Source organism: Suncus etruscus, chromosome 7 (assembly GCF_024139225.1).
Source record: "Suncus etruscus isolate mSunEtr1 chromosome 7, mSunEtr1.pri.cur, whole genome shotgun sequence".
Taxonomy (NCBI): Eukaryota; Metazoa; Chordata; class Mammalia; order Eulipotyphla; family Soricidae; genus Suncus; species Suncus etruscus.
The window spans coordinates 7,838,099-7,858,290 of NC_064854.1; the positions used below are offsets into that span (position 1 = coordinate 7,838,099).

Genomic DNA, 20,192 nt, shown 5'->3' on the forward strand with positions numbered 1-20,192 from the left:
AACTTAAAAGTAACATATTCTTTCATGATTTATTCGAAAGCACTGGATAGTTATAATTTTCATAAAGAATATAAAAGAATATAAAAGAAAGCCTCTAAAGAAAAGTAGAATACAGCATGGCTTTAATTAAAAAATAATAAGCTAATTTAACTCTAAAATATTAAGAATGACATATTCTTTCCCCAGCAGTATTCACTACTGAAGACAAAAAAATAACAAAAAGTCGCCTTTAATCTCAGGTAGTGCTTATGTATTTTCATAGCCATCCTCCATATTTCAATTTATTAGGTAAGTATACTCTGGAAAGATAATCTGATGATAGCGATGTCAAGGCTTGAATTTCCGCCTTCATTTTACTCTCTGCCATTATTTCCATCTGTCAAGAAAGAGAAATAAAGTCACATCAGAGTTCTTTGTTCCAGTTGCATCAACTCAACAAACTAGTATATCAGAATTTGTTGTTTCCTCAAAACCGTGATTTGGGGGTCAGACAGAATATTTTAGAACTGCTAAAGCTAAAATATCAGGATAATTTGTGGATGGGGGCCCACCTGGAGGTGCTCCAGGCTTACTCCTTGTACTGTACTCAGATTGTGCCTGTCAGAACCCAGGGCACCCGAGATCAAACTCAGGTCAGCAGTGAGCAAGGTAAATGTCCTGCCTGCTGTACCATCTTTCTGACTTCTAATATCAAAAATTTCAATAATGAGGATGGGGTCTCTGGCATTTCTTCCCTTCTTCCCTGAAACTATGATACAGCCTGAGCAATGGAGATATATATATAGATATAGATATACATATATATATACACATATATAGCTGCTATTGCTTGAAAACAGACAATTGTCTGTTTAATCCTTCTGTTAGTATTCATAATTTGATGTTTCGATAACCACTTACTGCCAAACAACACCCACATCATATGCTGTTATTTAACATTTAAGGAAGTTCTTTTCAGTATCCTATGTGAATAGGCACCATTTAAGCTAAATGCAATAAAAAATGAACTCTGTCATGTTCAAAGTGAGCCAGATGCATAGACTCACTCTTTTCTCGAATGAGATGTAAACTGAGCTGTACAACAGCCCACACAGCAGAAAGCTGGCCCTTTCAGGAGCAGAGGGAGGGCCACGCCCCCATCCTGCCAAACCCAGTGCCTGCTGCCTCCATCACCCACAATCACAGTTACTATGATGGACCTGCCTTAACACTGGCCCTCTACGATTCCTTTCAGGGACACCTATCTGACCACACTTTAGGTACGCCAGTTTGGGGCTGATATCACCAGGGCTTTTTCAAGCACTTGCAGACAGACAGACAGACAGACAGACAGACAGACACACACACACACACACACACACACACCCGTCTTCCTTACACACACACACACACACACACACACACACACACACACACACACACACACACACGTCTTCCTTCTTCCAGGAGTTCTGGCAGCTGAGTACATGCCCCTAAAAGTCATAGCATCAGGAATAGTGCTTTTAATTTCTGGACAAGTTCATTTGTCTGACACTGTCATCCTTATAGGAACACAGCTAACAACAAGAGTTTACTACACTTTCTGCCATTGTATTAATGACTTTATTGGAGATACATTAATTTTCACAAAGGTGCTTGCTACTGAACTTTTTTCTTCTGTTTTCTTTTTTCTTTTATTTTCAATAACTTTGTTTTCACTTATTGGAAACAAATGATCAATTATGTCAACTAAGGGATGCATTTTCTTTAAATAAAAAAAATGAACACTGAATTTTAAAGAGAAACATACTTCTTGGAATCAGAGTGAGAGTAAAATGAGTAAGGTGGCATACCCAGATTTTATCCCTGGCATCCCTTATGGTTCCCTAAGCCTTGCCAGGAGTGATCCCTGAATGCAGAGCCAGGAGTAATCTCTGATCACCCCAGGTGTGACCAATCCCCCCCAAAAAGAAAGAAACATACCTCTTGTCTCCAAAAAGGCTGGCAGTTCACATAAGGTCTCTTCAGGAGGCTGTCGAGTTTCATTTGGTCCTGTTTGGTCAGTGGAATCAAAGTCTCTTTGGATATATTTAACCTACAAAATAGATGTGCAAAATTAGTAAAAGCAATGTTTCTAGAACTGATGAGCACAAAAATTTCACTTGTACTTATCATACTTTTTCAATAAATTCATAAAAAAAAGATGAGAAAGTTATGATCTGTTTTTTAAATCCAGAATTAGGGTAGGGATAGAATGTGTCTGGCCTATGCTAGAGTCTTGCTTTTTTGTTTATTTGTTTTGTTTGGGAGCCACATCCAGCTGCATACAAGGCTTCCTCTTGGTTCTGTGTTCAAGGATCACTCCTGGTGAGGCTCTAAATATAGTATGACGTGCCAGGTCAGTCACCTTCAAGGCATTGTACTCAGACCCTAGACCCTTGCTTCTTGAACTATGGGTTGCCGCCCTAGATGATAACTGCATGTGGGGCATTATCAAGAAAAAGTTGGCAACAGTTAAAGATTTTTTTTTTACATGATAACCAAAAGTTCAAAATCAGCTGCTTTGTGAATCCAACATGTGTCTAGCATTTCTCAGCCAAAAAGGGGGAAAGTCTCAGAAGTTATGTCCTAAACCAGCAAGTTTCCAAGTTCACAGTAGAGGTTGGTTTTGAGTTGCTTTCCTTTGTGCCATACCCACGGAAACAGGCTGCCAACAGCAGCTGTAGCAGGCAGAAATATTCTCTACTCAGCAAAGAGAGCTGTGGGCTGGTGAGCGTGCTGAGAACATGGGCTGCAAAGCTTTGATTCTGGGTAATTCACTAAGAATTTCCGGGAAAATGGGAGTTTTTCTAGAGCTTTTAGGCTTTGGGGCTATACAAAGTGGTGCTTAATCTCTGTGTTCAAAGGTCAATGCTGGTAGGCTCAGGGGCACCAAGTAGGGTGCCTGCTATCAAACCCGAGTCACCCCCATGCAATGTTTTTGTTTTTTTTTTTTTTTGGTTTTTGGGTCACACCGGCGGTGCTCAGGGGTTACTCCTGGCTGTCTGCTCAGAAATAGCTCCTGGCAGGCATGGGGGACCATGTGGGACACCGAAATTCGAACCAACCACCTTAGGTCCTGGATCGGCTGCTTGCAAGGCAAACGCCGCTGTGCTATCTCTCCGGGCCCACCCCCATGCAATTTTAACTCCCTATTTATTGTACTATCTGGGTCCTCAGTCATCTTTTCCTTTGGCACACATGCCTGTACGCATGCATACAAGTTTTCGTTTCCAACTTGAAAAATTGGAATGTAATTTTACCTTGATAAGTGTTTTTAAAGTAGAGCCTGAGAGGTCTAGGTTTTCTGGTGTGGGCTACATTTTAGAAATCCTGGATTTCCCTGGAGATCTCTGGTTTCAGAGTCTTTTTCGTGACACTATAATTATGATCATTTGCCGGTTGCAAGTTCCTGGATAGGTGACAACCTGAACAAAATGGAGACCTAGAGAATTTCCCTGAAAACCATGTTTGTATAGCTCCCACACTGGTAAAGTTTTGACTGCACAAATATTTAGAAGGACTTTGTGGGAATGTGTGAGGTAACTAGAGTTCCCCACAACTTCTCCACTTTAGTAATTTCTAATCTCGCATGGAATTTATGTTAGGAATGATATTCAGAAAGACAATATGTTGTGATAGTGACACAGACACAAAAGTGAATATAGCTTGAATTCACTAGAACAAAAGTATTTAAAAAAAAATAGATGTCTCTCTTGCACTCTCATTTCCTAAGACACAGTTGGTAATTATCTGAAATCTGTTCTTACTCTATTTGAGAAGCAAGAATCTGGTACCAAAGAAATTCCATAAACATGTTTAAGTTCATTATCTCTTAAATTTAGGGGCTGGAGAGACAGTATAGTGGGTAGGGAAACTGGGAACAATAGTGGTGGAAAATGAACACTGGTGAAGGGAGGAGTGTCAGAACATTGTATGGCTGAAACTTACTATCAACAACTTTTTAACTATTTCACAATGATTTCATAAAAATTAGTTATGCATAAAAATAATTGACGAGAGTAAAACACATTATGTGTTCTTTTTATGTGATTTTATGTGTATGTGATTTACACCTAGTTTCCATACTTTTTTTTTTTTTTTTTTTTTTTTTTTTGGTTTTTGGGTCACACCCAGCAGTGCTCAGGGGTTCCTCCTGGCTCTATGGTCAGAAATCGCTCCTGGCAGGCTTGGGGGACCATATGGGATGCTGGGATTTGAACCACTGTCCTGCTGTATCCTTCTGCATGCAAGGCAAACACTCTACCTCCATGCTATCTCTCTGGCCCCTAGTTTCAATATTTTCTGTAATGTACATACATATTAAACTTGCCAAAATTTAAGTTCCAAAACTTTAATCTTAAAATAAAAATTTTTATAAAATTAAATGTTTAAATAAATGATAAAAAGTGAGTCATATGGCAAATGATTCTGTCAATTATTACCATTTAATTCAGTTTAATGTCAAATACATTGTAAATCTTGAAAAATTACACAACGTTTTACCATAAGTCAAAGTTCGTTTCGGCACCAAAACAAAACAAAACAGTCAAAGTTCTCTTGCTAGCCCGAAGTTTAATTAACCAAATTCATCTGTTAAATATGTTAATGGCTCTTTTTAAGTCAACGTGAACAGTATAAATTTGAAAGCCTTAGAACGCTTGTGTTCTCAGGCCAGAAAGGTAGTACAGTGAATGGATAAGGTACTCATCTTGCACAAGGCCAACGTGGATGTTGATCCCCAGCATCCATATAGTCCCCCAAGAAATTCCCAGCATGATCCCTAAGCATGGAGCCAGAAGTAACCTCTGAGCATCAATCAGTCACTGTGTGGCCCCTCCAAAGACGGTTGTGTTTTCTTGTAACAACTTTTTAAACATAGTGTTGCCTACTGCAGTGTCATCATCTGTTTTCGATGTCCTAGATCTAAACCAACTAACCTTTGAATATCAGAAGGCAGAAGACCAAGCCATCTAATGGCTGGAACTGTGAGATTGTGGGCTTCAAAGGACATCGACTAAAATAAAAAGCAGAAAACGTTACATGAGTCTAAGCTGTAGAGAGCTAGAATACTTGTTTGGCAGCCAAATTTGTAACTTTTTAAGAAAGACATCTTTGAGTTCATATTCCCAGAGCCCCACAAAGTGAAAATCACTTGGAACTTCAATTTCATCAATTGGACTTCACTGAGGGTTTAAGACCACTCAGTTATTTATGCCTCTTGCTTTGCCATCAAGTCAAACTACAAACGAATCCTTTACTGAGATTAGGCGCCTTGCTCTACCATTCCTCCCATATGCTAAAATCGTTCAGGCACACACACAACAGCACTTTATGGGTCCCACCCCAGAAGACTCCAAAGGTAGGGTTGTGACGCAAATGGAGACCTGCATTTCTACAGAGTCCCCATGGGAGGCTGACCATGCTTGTGCCAGACCACACTTGGAGAACCCTTTGTAGTGCAGACTCTAGCATTGACAATTGATTCCATTCTTCCTTATGATGGGAGAAAAGGAAATTGGCCAAGTCAGAATTGTAAGCTGTATATTGTTGTGTATGTAAACATTTCCATGGGATTATTATGTTACTGACCCTACCCTGATCGGTGATTTGCCCTACCCTAGGGTGTGACCTGCCATTCTGCCCCCACCCTAGGGTGGTACCTGATTCTGTTTCCACCATTGGGTGGTATCTGATCCCACCATTGGGTGGTACCTGATTCTGGGGGATAAAAGCAAGGGTCTGTGGAAGGCGAGGGGTGGTTGGCTGGAACTGATGCTGAGGCTTTGGACTTCAGTCTTGTTCACCAAATAAAGCTAATATTTCCACAAGCCTGACTGTCTGCGAGCTGTTTACCCTCCGTTTCACCTCAGAACTGTCGGTTGGACAGGGTAGCAGACGCGTGCTCTGAGCTGAAGGGGAAAGACCTCATCCTCCATCCCTCCATCAGTCAACCTCTTCAGGGGCTGACTTGCAACAGTATATCACTTTTGGATCATATACATTGATAGACAACACCAGTAGCGCAGAAGGATCCCTGTTTCTTTGGTAGGTCATTAAAGTAGAGGATAACTGTGCCTCTTGCCTACAGCTACTCCCTCACTGCATCTGTGGTGACAATGGTCATGCTAGAAGCCAAATCACAGCCATTGGAAGAGACTGGCTTGAGGCCAGCTCCCCTGGTCAATTCCGAGGCCCCTGCTTCAAAGTCAGTGCAAAATCCACATACCTGAACAGGAAATATTTCAACTGTGAAACAGGAAACTACTTTTCTGTACTCACCATAGATCCATACTTGTAAATACACATTATTTCTATGCCTGATAGAAGAAAATTTGCGAAAATGTAGTCTTATATGTTATAAAGGCTTCATCATTTGTGCTCTCAAATTTATATCTCATATTTTCAGTTGTATTTATAGACTAATGTTACAATAAAAATGTATGGTTCCACTTAATATGGCAAAAGAGCAATATAAATGACTTCAAATTCACTAGCAGTCAATCAAAGGATTCTTGTTTTAAAATATTTTATAAATGTGGTCTGAGTAAAAAAACACATGATTACAAATACCGTTTAATTGTGACTTGCTTCAAAGAACCAAGTATGGTTACTTACCATGAGGGTCGGCATCGACAAGGGTGAACATGGGAATGTGGAACGTCTCCCATAACTTCCTGACAAAAAGTCTCGTGTTCAGGTCAGGCACTCCCTTCCCCTAAAAACGAGATAGAAATGAAGTGCGATAGTCCAGTAGAATGAAGCTATTGAGGGGCCAGAGAGATAGCATGGAGGTAAGACGTTTGCCTTGCATGCAAAAGGGCGGTGGTTCGAATCCCGGCATCCCATATGGTCCCCGAGTCTGCCAGGAACGATTTCTGAGCGTAGAACCAGGAGGAACCCCTGAGCACTGCCAGGTGTGACCCCCCCCCAAAAAAAAGAGTGAAGCTATTGACATGATATCCTTATTTCACCAAAAGTTTGGAAGAAAATACTTCCCCTGTGATCTCCTTTGGAATATTCTGGGGACCCACTGGCTAAGAAATAAGAGATTCCTTTCAACTGTGAGAGCGTGTCTGTCATTTTGACTCACTCTGACCCCAGGCTTCTCCAGGCTACTGGAGTAACCCTGAAAAAAGGCTTCTTTTTCTCAGTATTCTCCTCTAACAATCCTTCCCTTTTGACCCTGACACCAACATGACCACCTACAGCTCCTGACAGGCTCCCTGACTCCTGATCCTCCTGCACCTGATGCTTCTGAGACTTCAGCATGGCATCACGAGGGCCCCTGGGACCACTTGAGCTCTCTGCTCTCTGAAGCCTTATGGTTCTAGATCAGCTATACCTCCAACATTTATGTGACACGAAATATGTAGGCTCCTTTTGACTAAATTAATTAACTTACTCACTTGATAAACCAGTGTAGAAAAGGAGGAGCACCTTTTGCTCAACTCCCCACCAGAGCTACACTCACTATTGAAACTTGGAATTTTAATCAGACTCAGAAATGTCTAAATGAGGGGCCGGAGAGAGCACAGCAGTGTTTGCCTTGCAAGCAGCCGATCCAGGACCTAACGTGGTTGGTTCGAATCCCGGTGTCTCATATGGTCCTCCGTGCCTGCCAGGAGCTATTTCTGGGCAGATAGCCAGGAGTAACCCCTGAGCACCGCCTGGTGTGGCCCAAAAACCAAAAATAAAATAAAATAAAATAAAATAAATGTCTAAATGAACTTCTTGGATATTTTTGCTCTATAACTCCAAAGGATTCTTCCTAGTGATCATAGAATGCATAAAACAGTAAATGCAGTGAATTATGTTAGTCTTGGACTGTATTAAAGGTGAGATACCGTAACCATGATGCAGGGAGACATTTTGTGGCAAAAGCAGTCATCTAGAAGTCGCTGAAATGTTGCATCTTTCTCTACAATTAATAGAAATTTTGCATCTGTGACTAAATCTGAAGAAGTTAAGGCTAATAAACAGAAACAAGACTATTTCAGTTTCACCAGTAACTGAAAAGCATCTCTGTGCGTCTGTAGGTCTGTCTTTCCTATGAGGCAGTGAGCACTTTTACAAGTCCTGAAGAACAGACCATGGTGTGTCCATCTTGGCCCTTCTGGACCACATTTGCTGGTTTACTCAGTGAAACTTGACTTATTAGAGTCATGAGTGAATGAACTCTCTAGAAATGTATGTAGTCTTCTCCTCTAAAAGGATACTCTGAATCCCTTGAATATTAGAGGGCACAGCAATAGCCTAAGTTAAAAAAAAAAAAGACTTTATTAAGGATAGCATTTTTACCTTTGTCCCAATGACTTTATATTTTCATTTTTCTCTTGGTTTCCAGAATTGTATTCTTCAGTTATAAAGTATATATTATTAAGCTAATATATAATATGTACTAATAATCTATAAAATGTGCAATAATATATACATATAAGCTTCGTATATGTGTATCTGAATATATTTCACATATGTGTATATGAAGAAGAAAACCAGCAGGAAACATTTTCTCAGAAAGAAGAGAGATGCATGACCCCAAACTACTTGCCAGCAGATGAGAATTCCCTGAAAGCAAGAAGGAAGACCTTCTGGAGGCCAGTATCATATCTGTTCCCTTTGTCCTTTTCAAATTGGTAAGTTGGCCCTTTCTAAATTTTGTGCTAGTTTGTTGCTGCGGGCTTTCTACATCTCACAATCTAGCAAATAGCATAGACTGAAGCACTCATTTCACTGAAAATGGTAGGAAATTTATAAAATACCCTTGATAAATAAAAGAATCAAGCTTCACGCTACCTGAAGTCAACTGGATTTTGGGTTTTGTTTTTGCTGTCATAAAACCAGGGATCAAACCCAGGGTCCTGAGACTGCACCAGACATTTGCTCTTCCACCCCCTCCCATTCCCACAGTGTTTCTTTTATGATGCCACTTGGTCTTGGGCCTATTTTGAAGCTCTGTAATATAGAACCCTGTAAATCAGGTTATCTATTCATCCTTCAGTTTTAGTTTAAAATCTTAATCTATATACAAGGAAGTAGGAGGTAAATTCATTTCCAAAGGAGTCAAGAAAGTGAAAACTGAGACAGCTTACGTTTTCTCCACAGGTACAATTCACTCTGGTGCCATCTTGCTCCATATACCTCAAATTGCCAGCAATTAAACCTTTTGAAGTAGATAACTGAAAAGATAATAAGCAGATTGGAAAACTTTTCATGATTTGGGGGAGGGAAGAAGCATACCAGTGGTAGTCAAGGCTACTTCCTAGCTCTGTGCTCAGGGATCAGACCTGGATCAGACATATACAAGGCAAGAAACTTCTCCATGGAACTAGCCTTAGGATCCCACATATGCACTTTTAAAAGTTCAGATTAGAGAGGTCGGGGTGATAGCACAGCGGGAGGGCGTTTGCCTTGCACGTGGCTGACCCAGGATGGACCTGGGTCCGTCCATATGGTCCCCCAAGCCAGGAGCAATTTCTGAGCGCATAACCAGGAATAACCCCGAGCATCACTGGGTGTGACTCAAAAAACAAACAAACAAACAAAAAATCAGATAAGAATTTAAGAAATGAAGAAATGAAATTAGAATTGAAATGAAAATAAAATAAAATGTATTTTGGAATTCCAATTTTGAAAATCTTTGAAATTCATGAAGTAGGTTAAAGAGATATGTCAAGGTCCCATTCTTGGCACTGTATATGGTTCCCAGAGCACCACGATGACAACTCCCGAGCCTCTCGATACCACTGGATGTGACCCCAAAACAAAACAAAACAATCCAAAAATTCATGAAAAAAGTAAGATCAAGCATATCAGAAGGAAAAGGCGTCTTCTTCATCTTCTAATTATGCATTTTATTCTAAAGTTAAACGTTTCATTTTGTACTTACTATATGTAGACTCCTCCTTGGCATTTTCAACATGCAGGAGATGTCATCGATAATATTGTCCACAACAGTTTGATTACCAAAGAGTTGGCAATCTGTATAATATATATCTCTATGAAAATTTTAAAAAAATACACATTTAATTAACCATAATCTCTCTGCACAGGACGAGAATTATTATACTATCATTTGGGAAAAATTCAACTGGATGAAATGCAACATACAGAGTAATTTATTATACATAATTTACTCTATTTAACTTTTCAAAACATATCATGAAAGTTTATCCAAGCCAATATTCTGTGATGTTTTAAAGAGGAAATTACCTTTTGGTTACATAAGTGTTGCTCTGTACCAATTTATAAATCATAGACAATATTTTAAGAATTAGAGCTGTAAAATAAGAATGAAATCAAGTTAAACTCATCATTTCTATTCCTAATTAAAAATATATCCCTATCAAGGATCTGGCCTCTATTTTATGATAAAAATTATCAAATCTATAATAACATACAGAACAGTAATTAACTTGAGTCTGATCAATTTTATTGTACTAAGAAGAGCAAGGTTGACATGGTCCTTTTAACTGATTTATGTTCCTTGAAAATTGATTTCCAAATGATAACGTACTGCCAAAGTAGTGACATAAAATTCTATAAATTCACTTTAAGTAAACTTACAGAATTTACTTTTTGGTGGTTTATTAAAGAACTAGTCCTTTTTGTTTGTCTTTGGTTTTGAACTACTCCTGGAAGTGCTCAGGGCTTACCCCTGGCTCTGTATTCAGGAATTACGCCTGGCAGTGCTTGGGGTCCATGTGGGATCTTGGGGATAGAACTCAGGTCGGCTTCTTACAAGGAAATGCTCTCCCTCCTATACTATAGCTCCAGCCTTAGAATGAGTTTTTTTGACCAGGAACAACAGTAACCAAGAAAGTAACAAATCATTTTAACATGAAAAGCTAAGAAAGGTAATTTACCAAACTTTTTAACTGATCTTGTTGAATCACTTCTGATTTTTCTCATGGTACACTGAGATACCATCTGAAGACCCACAGAATCTTCAAACCTATCATTTTGTTTAAAACAAAAGAATAAAAGAAAAATAATCAACCTCTGACCACCAAATGGCATACACATAATGTCCTATTTAAACCGAAGTTGTGGGATATCTTGTTTATAAGCATAGCTAATTCTAGTAATCAGAATTAACTCTGTGCCATAGAGAGGCACAATAAAATAGTGTTTAAAATAAAGGAAGTATATGCCTTTAGTTGTGTGTATCTGTGCAAAAATACTGTGCATTTTTTCCTGGGAAGTGTCAAATATTTTTCAAATATTTTTAAAAGTTTATGGTAGTTTGTTATTTATATTTTTCTTTGAATAATTACTCAATTTAGTGTTTCAAAATATTTTATTTTGGATGTACCTCCAGAGTTCTGTTTAAGTAACGTATATTGGATCACTAAATTGAACTGCCAAGCCTGTCCTAAAGGTGGCAGACGGCACCAGGCAAAGACACTGCGTCATCTCTTAAGGCTTCATGAAATCCAACTCTGCAACCTGATACAAAAGTTTACCATTGATATCCATCATACTGATTCTAAGTGACTAAGTGAGGTGCCTCACAGGAACCTTTGCTCTGGTTCTGTAATCTGGCTGAGAACTAGTCTTTCATTTTCATTATTTAATGGGAAGTTCTGACAGGCTGATTTGAAAAAGCAAAATTAAAAATAAAGGCTAGAGTGCATTTGAGGCCTTTGATGTTGTTGGGTGTGTTGCCAGCTTAGACACCTGACCACAGGGGGAAAGATGACAGAAGAGTTTTTGAAATTGCTCTATGCTCAGGCCACATTCATGTTGGTCTCAGTAGGGAAATGGTTGGAGTTTCCTGAGCAAGTGGCTTTCTTGGACAGTACAAATGAAAATTCCAGGTCACATTCCACCTTCCAAAGCAGATTAAAAGCCTGACACACGTTTTGGCTGGCCTGCAAGATTTGATGGATTTCAACCTCTTTTGGAGCTCCATTTAGAAAAATTCCTTAGTTTTTTTTTGTTTGTTTTTTTTTCCTCCTTTCATAGCTAGCTCTCGTTTATAGAATCTGACTCTATGGCTTTTATTTTGTAATATTCCTTCCATACATTTTTGGCAGGATCAAGACAATAAAAAGGATGAACTCTGACCCACTGAAATCTATTCAAGCAATGGCATTATGAAACCTGAAAATAAACTTAAAAATAAATAAAGAGTTGGGGCCAGAGTGATAGCTCAGAAGGTAGAGCACTTGCCTTGCACGACTAGTTTCAATTCTCATATCCCACGTGGTCCCCTGAGCCCCGCCAGGAATAAGCCCAGGTACCGCTAGTGTGGCCCCAAACCCAAAACTTATATAAACAAACTTAGGAATAGCCCACTTTATATTGTTCCAGCTTGATCTGCTGTCTATTATGAATGCAGGTGCTTCACTTCTTGCCAAGCTTTTGACTATATCCTGGATAATATTTTCTATAGATGTAAGAACCTCAGAACTGAAATAACAAACACGTGGATTCAATTTCATTTAGAAATGACGTCTTTGCAATATGTAACATTTCCTCAGACTAATACTAGCTTAACTTTTTGTTTCATTAGTTAACAGCAGGTAACCCTAGTCAACAGTGATTGTTCCCATTAAATTCTGACATCCGTGCTGCATTAAAAACTATTTTATAGTGGTTTCTTTCCAAGAAATTTAATTTTCTTGGAATTTTATTCATCAACTATCAGCTGAAGAAAGGCCTCCCACTTAGAGAAATAATTAGAAAGAGAACTTAAGACACTGATTTTATGCATCATCCAGTGGTAATCAACTTTAAATACAAACGAATTGGATCGAAATACTACTGATGTTTTTATTAATGTTTTAATTTAAAAAGATGTAATACTGGCTTGGATTTCTTATCCAAAAATACAGTGAAAAAAAAAAAAAACATTTCAAAAGAAATATTTCTTGTAGTGCATTACCCGAACTGATCTCAACCCTTTTGAATTTTCGTGATACAAAAAGAAAAAAACTTTAATCAGTACCATGAAAAGACTTGGCAACCCTTAACACCACTTTAGAGCAAAATATTAAGACTTTGCCCATTTTTTTGGTCAGCTGACTTTTAATTTCACAAGCCATCAGCTTAAAAAAAGATGTTGTTCTGTTATAAATACTATTAGCAATCTGCTAGGAAGGGAAATCAAATTAATTTTAGAAAAGAGGCAAAAAGTAGTGTGATTTCCACAGAAACGTCAGAGATTTCATGGAAAACTCGTGGATTAGCAAATACATTTCAAAACAGTCAATCTCCTCCGATAGAAGATAAAAAATTCACTCCAACACCTCATTTCTTCCTGCGGCAGTTAAAATAGTGTTGTCACCAACTCTAAGATATAATCAGACCCATTTACATCTGAAATTTAACGTTTCATAAAATGCAAGTTAATCAAACTTCCCTGTCTTTCCCCGGCTAAAACCCTCCTGTAAAAAAACAAAATAAATGTCTGCTTGTGTGGGGTTTTTCTTTGGTTTTGTTTTGTTGTTTTGGCAGTTGGCTTGGGATTAAAAATAAGACTTTAATTTGTTTAGGCTGAAAAATCTCTGCTGATAAAACCAGAGGAGCAGATGGAGGAAGCCAAACAAGGGGCAGCGTTTGAGCCGGTGAAGGCAAAGGCAGTCCGGGACGTGAAGGCATTTTTCTGTTGTTATCTCTGAGCTGGGAAGGCTGGAGACCCTCTGTCATCGATTTTATCAGCACCTGCTTGAATTGATTTTAAACAAATCATTTGAGAAATGCCTCCTTTTGCCTTTCCAAACCGAGACCGCCCATCTGCAGATGAATCACTTCCAGTGTGTTGCCTCCCTTGTTCGTGTTTGATCACCACTTACTGAATGAGAACTCACGACAGCATTTCCTTCCCTCTTAAAAAAGAAAAATGTTTGCAAACCGTTTTCAGTTCCAAGTCCCACCCCACTCCCAACAACAACAACAACAACAACAACAACAACAACAACAACAACACAGGTAACCAAAGTGGCCCTCAATTCTCAGTCCTGCTAAAAATGTCAAGAAAAGGCCTGATAGCAGAGCAGTAAGTCCATTGCCTTGCATGTGGCCAACCCGGTACGACCTGGGTTCAAACCCTGGCATCTCTTATGGTCCCCCAAACCTGCCAGGAGTGATTTCTGAGCACAGTGCCAGGAGTAAACCCTGAGTGCTGCTGCGTATGGCCCAATCAATCAATCAAATGGCAAGAAATTTAAGTCCCAGGGCCAGAGTGACAACACAGTTGTAGAGCATTTGCCTTGCACATAGCCAACCGGGATGAACCTGGGTTCAATCCCTGTCATCTCATGTGGTCCCTCGAGCCTGCCAGAAGTCATTTCTGAGTGCAGAGCCAGGAAGAACCCCTGAGCACTGCCAGGTGGGGGTCCAAAATCAAACAAAAACAAAAACAAAGATTGTCAAGAAAATGAAGTCCTGAGGGCCAGAGCCATATAGCTCGCTCAGCTGTAGGGCCATTGCCTTGCATGCAGCCAACATGGGGCCAACCTGGGATTCGACCCCCTGCATCCCATATGGTCTAAGGAGCCTGCCAGGAGCAATTTCTGGGCCCAGAGTCAGGAGTGACCCCTGGGAACCACAAGGTATGACCCCAAAACAAAACAAGAAAACAAAGGCAAAATGTCAAGAGGAGTGATTTCTGAGTACAGAGTCAAGAGGGGCCCCTGAACACCATAGGGTATGACCCCAAAACAAAACAAGAAAACAAAGACAAAATGTCAAGAGGAGCGATTTCTGAGCACAGAATCAAGAGGGACCCCTGAACACCATAGGGTATGAGCCCAAAACTAAACAAGAAAACAAAAACAAAATGTCAAGAGGAGCGATTTCTGAGCAGAGTCAAGAGGGACCCCTGAACACCATAGGGTGTGACCCCAAAACTAAACAAGAAAACAAAAACAAAATGTCAAGAGGAGAGATTTCTGAGCACAGGGGTGTGACACCAAAACAAAACAAAACACAAAAACAGAAACAAAATGTCAAGAGAATTAAGTGCAAAATCAAAACCAAAGAAAACCAAAGAATGTCAAGGAAAAGCCAGCCCAGCAGCATCATGGAAGCTTCTGGCACATTCTAGAAGGGGAATGTTCTAGAAGACGGGCAGGGGCTGTGGCCCAGCTTTGGGGTTCGAATGAGGGGGATGCTGAGGGCCCCCTCTTTCGAAGCCTGTGTACCTAGAGGCTGGGCCCCTGCTCCTGCCCGCAGCCTCCTCAGGCCCGCTGTCCCTCCCCAGGGCGGCCAAGAGGGACGCCCTGTGCCGGTCCAAAGCCTCGAAGAACGAGGCCTCAGGCCCCATGGGCGCGAAGGCCATGAGGGGGATGGAGCGCGGCCGGAAGCCGGAAGTAAAAAACCGGAAACCAGAAGCCACACGGCGGAAGTTGAAGGCACCCTAGGGCTGAGCACTCGCTTCCGCTTCCGTCCGACGCCTTGCTCCCTGCGACGTCTAGGCGCGTCTGCGCATGCTCCGTCGTATGCACATGCTCAGTAGAAGCCATGCGCATGCCCAGTCCAGGGCACGCCTGCCAGGCCTGACCATGGCTTCTCTGCACAAGTGTGCGCAGGCGCCCCCTCTGGACGGTGGCCGCCTAGGAGTAAGCAAGCGCTGTGTCTCTTAAGCTTGGCAAAGCTGGCTGCATGCAGGTGGTTGGATGGGCCTTGGCTGCCCTTGGAAGGACACAAATGATTCTGCATTTGGTGCAAAGCAGTACCCATGAGTTTTCATTTTTCAGAAGATAGCCAGGACTACAGTGATAGCACAGCAGTAGGACCATTGCCTTGCATGCGGCCTACCTGGGATAGGCCTAAGGTTAGATCCCTGACATCCTATATGGTCTCCCAAACCTGCCAGGAGTGATTTCTGTGTTCAGAGCCAGGAGTAATCCCTGAGAGCCATTGGGTGTGGCCCCCAAAACAAAAACAAACAAATAAAAAAAAAAACAAAAAAACAGCCAGGAGATGGCACAAAGGACTTGGACTGTTTGCTCTGCCATGGGAAAGCCTAGACTGATCCTACACGCGCCATAGACTGTCCCCCAACCCCACCTCCCTATGTTCAGCACCACTGTGGAACCCTCCTACTCCCCCCCCCCCACCATCACCACGTTTTAAAAAAGATTTATGGAAGACCAACAGTGCACCAGATATTGGTGTAGGCCCCCGAGTTCAGCTGTGATCAAGGGAAATGAAATTCCTGTCTTGGCTAACATTTCAACGGAGGTGGGGCGCTTACAAAGCGCATTTCACTTGTCTCTTTCCTCTTTAATGTTGGCAGCAGCCCTGGAGGTCCCTGCTGTGATCATGGGGATTTTGCAGGAGAGAGAAAAAGGGAGGCCCTCTAGCTCAGGCACGCCTGGCTTAACACCCCGGCACTGTCCCTTTGTAAGGCCGCCAGATTTAGCAAATTAAAATACAGCTCGCTCGATTAAGTTGGGATTTTGTGTAAACAATGCATACCTTTAATAGGTTATTTAGGGCTCCTGCAATCTTGGAGGACACAATTTTACTAAGAGAAATATTCAGCGGCTTATCTGCAATTCGAATTGAACTGGAATTCGTCCTGCCCTCACCTTGTAATTCCCTGAGCTGAACTTCCCCCTGCTTCTCTCTGAGAGTTCTAGAACTGTTTCTACAGTTCTCTGGGAGCAGCTCTGCCTCAGATTGGGGGCTGCTGTCAAGGAGAGAAGAGGGGACCCAGCAGTGCTATAGTACGTGGGGGTGTGGTTCTGCCTGGATGAAGACCTTGTGGGGGACTGCCCAGGAGTGATTTCTGTGTTCAGAGCCAGGAGTAATCCCTGAGAGCCATTGGGTGTGGCCCCCAAAACAAAAACAAACAAATAAAAAAAAAAAAACAAAAAAACAGCCAGGAGATGGCTATCAGTATCAGTACTATCAGTATGGCCCTAGAAAAAAAAAGTTTACTCCCTTCATTACTATTGATTTGGTAGTAATACTGCTTGGCCAAAATAACCATGAGTGATGCTTCCTGGGTAAGTCCTATGCCTGCCTTGCACCCCCATATTCCTAGCATTGTGCCCAGGCTTTAGTCTTCATCCTCACAACATTCCACACTGCATGAGTGCAAGTTAGAGCCACACAACCCCTAAGGTGAACAGGTCAAGCCAAGTTCCTTACACTTGGAAAGCTCCTGTCCGAAGGGGAAGCAGGAACTGAGTAGAAAGAGGCGAGCTCATCCCAGTCCTAACTTGCCATGTGAGAAGGTCGTTAGCTACCTAAGAGGTCTACATTATTGTCTCATTTCACAGATGAAAAAAAAATAAAGACATTTGAGGCACTTTCTGGAAGGTGGCGCTCCTGGGAGTGCCAGGGCTGAGAGGCCAATCTCATCTCCAAATTCTTACTCTGGACTCTGCAGAGAGGACCGTGGGAGCAGGTCAGATTTGAACAGGGCCTTTCATGGACACTCCTCTGGTCTCTGTTTGCTCATCTCCACTGTTACCTGGTGACAGGTGTCTCTTTTTGTCGTCTCCAGGATAACTAAGTATAAGGCTTTGAAGGTCTGCCTGCCCCAGGTCCCAGTGCCTCTCTTTGAGGCTGGAATCCTTTGTCTGTAAACCCTGTAACCCCCCAACCTAAGTCTTCAGCATCACATATAACAGCCCAGAAGTTGGAAACACCTGATTAAGGCCGGATCTGACATGCCACTAACATGAAAGATCCTGAGCTGGGTGGAGGGCCCAGGGCTCAGGGATCAAAACGGTGAAGGGAACCGACACATAAAGAGCCTTGGAATTCCTGCTGGAGAAACCACAAGGTGCAGACTTGAAAGGCCTGAGCTCGGTTCCCCTTTTCCCACTGCGGCAGACCAAAGGAAGGGTCCCCCATCCTTGCAGGCAGCTGAACTCCCCACCCCCTACCCCCAGGTATCAGCCAGGGCTCAGGCTCAGGTCACTTCATGCGCAGGCAGGCACTGCCTCCACTTCAAAGTCAACCTCTCAGAGCCCGAGGCGCTGAGAGGAAAATATTCCTCCAGCCCCTAGCAACCAATTGCAGATGGAACTGGCAAGCGGTGCTTTGCGAGCCGGCCCCATGCTGAGTTGTGGGGAGCTACAGACCGCAGGCTCCCCCCTTCTGCACTCACTTGGGGAAAAAAGGAAAAGGTCTCTCCAAACTCTAGCAGTGGGTCTTTGCTTGGAGGTCCACCCAAGAAGGCTCAGAGATTTGTCAGCAGGTTCAGTGCCTCCAAGTGGTGCTGGAAAGAGCTTCATTCCAATAGGGTGCCTTGATTGTTCTCAAGTCTAACACCCCCTTCCCCCCACATACAAAAGGGAAAGGCCGGCAGGGAGGGGTTGCCCTTCCAGTCATGAGACAGAAGGTGTCATACTTGGCACGTGGAAACTTGGGTGGTGTCTGGGTTTTTGTTGTTTTTGGGGGGGGGCGGGGGAGGATCACATCTGGCTGAACTTGGAGCTTACTCCTGGCTCTGTGTTCAGGATTCACTCCTGGTGGTGCTTGGAGGATTCTACAATGCTGGGGATTGAACCCAAGCTGGCCACATGCAAGGCAAGTGCCTTAACCTCTGTACTATCTCTTTAGCTGCTCTATTTTAAAATAAATATATAAAACTGATACAAAACTTTTCAAAGATTTCTGGAATAAAAAAACTCTCACAACCCCAGTCTATCTTCATGTCCTGTTGCCATTTTTCTTGGAGCCCAGAACCCCGTCTGGCCTGCAAATATTCTTTCTTGCCCAGGACCTTTGTCCTAGCACTTGCCCAACATTCCAGCTCTAAATCCTTTGTTTTCTCTTCCTCCTCCCTGCTGTCCCTCCTCAAACCCAGCCAGGCTAATTAGCCTCCGTCTTGGGATCTTTGATGTACTGCCCCTTTGTCTTAAGCCTCAAATTCCCTGGAGGAAGGAAGGAAAAGGAGAAGGAAGGAAGGAAGGAAGGAAGGAAGGAAGGAAGGAAGGAAGGAAGGAAGGAAGGAAGGAAGGAAGGAAGGAAGGAAGGAAGGAAGGAAGGAAGGAAGGAAGGAAGGAAGGAAGGAAGGAAGGAAGGAAGGAAGGAAGGAAGGAAGAAGGGAGGGAGGGAGGGAGGGAGGAAGGAAGGAAGGAAGGAAGGAAGGAAGGAAGGAAGGAAGGAAGGAAAGGAGGGAGGGAAGAAAGAATGGAGGGAGGGAGGGAAGGAGGAAGGGAGGGAAGGAAGGAAGGAAGGAAGGAAGGAAGGAAGGAAGGAAGGAAAGGAGGGAGGAAGGAAGGAAAGGAGGGAGGGAGGAAGGAAAGGAGGGAGGGAGGAAAGAGTGGAGGGAGGGAGGGAAGGAGGGAGGGAGGAAGGAAAGGAGGGAGGGAGGAAAGAATGGAGGGAGGGAGGGAAGGAGGAAGGGAGGGAGGGAAGGAAGGAAGGAAGGAAGGAAGGAAGGAAGGAAGGAAGGAAGGAAGGAAGGAAGGAAGGAAGGAAGGAAGGGAGGGAGGGAGGAAGGGTAGGAGAGAGGGAGAGAAGGAGGAAGGAAGGAAGGAAGGAAGGAAGGAAGGAAGGGAGGGAGGGAGGGAGGGAGGAAGGGAGGGAAGAAGGGAGGGAGGGAGGAAGGAAGGAAGCAAGGAAGGAAGGTCCCTGTCTTCACCCTGAGCTCTGGTTTCTAGTTGCTGCATTTCCTTCCAACCATCTAGTTATAGGCACTTACTTAAGCTGCCATCTTTTTTTTTTTTTTTTTTTTTTTTTTTTTTTTTTTTTTTTGGTTTTTGGGCCACACCCGGCGGTGCTCAGGGGTTACTCCTGGCTGTCTGCTCAGAAATAGCTCCTGGCAGGCACCGGGGACTATATGGGACACCAGGATTTGAACCAACCACCTTTGGTCCTGGATCGGCTGCTTGCAAGGCAAACGCCGCTGTGCTATCTCTCCGGGCCCTTAAGCCGCCATCTTTTCTAAGACCCTCCTCAATCAAATTCAGGTGCTGTGGCTACAATCAGTCATTGAACTTTGGTGATGTAAGCCCTTTACACCTCAATCTCCTTTATCTATTTCCCATGTAAAGGGGAAAAAATAGAGGGTGTGCATATTAAAAGTAAAATTTCTGGCTTTCCTGTAGATGAAAGTGACAAAGCCCTGAAAGATTTCTCTGCTTCCTCTGTCCAAGTTCAGGCCATGTAGGATGAGGGTAGAGGACAGGTTCCATACTCAGTGATTCTATAGATGAATGTCTGAAGGTCTAAAGGAGATCAATAAAAGGAATTTAACTCAA

The 20,192-nt window shown here is 42.5% G+C and overlaps 1 protein-coding gene across 2 annotated transcripts; it reads right to left on the minus strand.

Moving 5' to 3' along the window:
• Window positions 1-256: 256 nt before the first annotated feature.
• On the minus strand, window positions 257-15,304 carry SPO11 (SPO11 initiator of meiotic double stranded breaks). Of its 2 annotated transcripts, XM_049776360.1 has the most exons (13): window positions 15,168-15,304; window positions 12,319-12,432; window positions 10,884-10,972; window positions 10,231-10,297; window positions 9,908-10,016; window positions 9,111-9,197; window positions 8,238-8,274; window positions 7,866-7,975; window positions 6,637-6,736; window positions 6,301-6,338; window positions 4,959-5,035; window positions 1,963-2,074; window positions 257-376 (listed from the first exon to the last, which is right to left on the minus strand). In XM_049776360.1, the coding sequence occupies exons 1-13, from the start codon at window positions 15,302-15,304 to the stop codon at window positions 257-259; spliced, it is 1,197 nt and encodes a 398-aa protein (XP_049632317.1). The 2 variants fall into 2 exon arrangements, with proteins under 2 accessions (XP_049632317.1, XP_049632318.1); XM_049776361.1 differs by lacking the exon at window positions 12,319-12,432.
• Window positions 15,305-20,192: the final 4,888 nt, after the last annotated feature.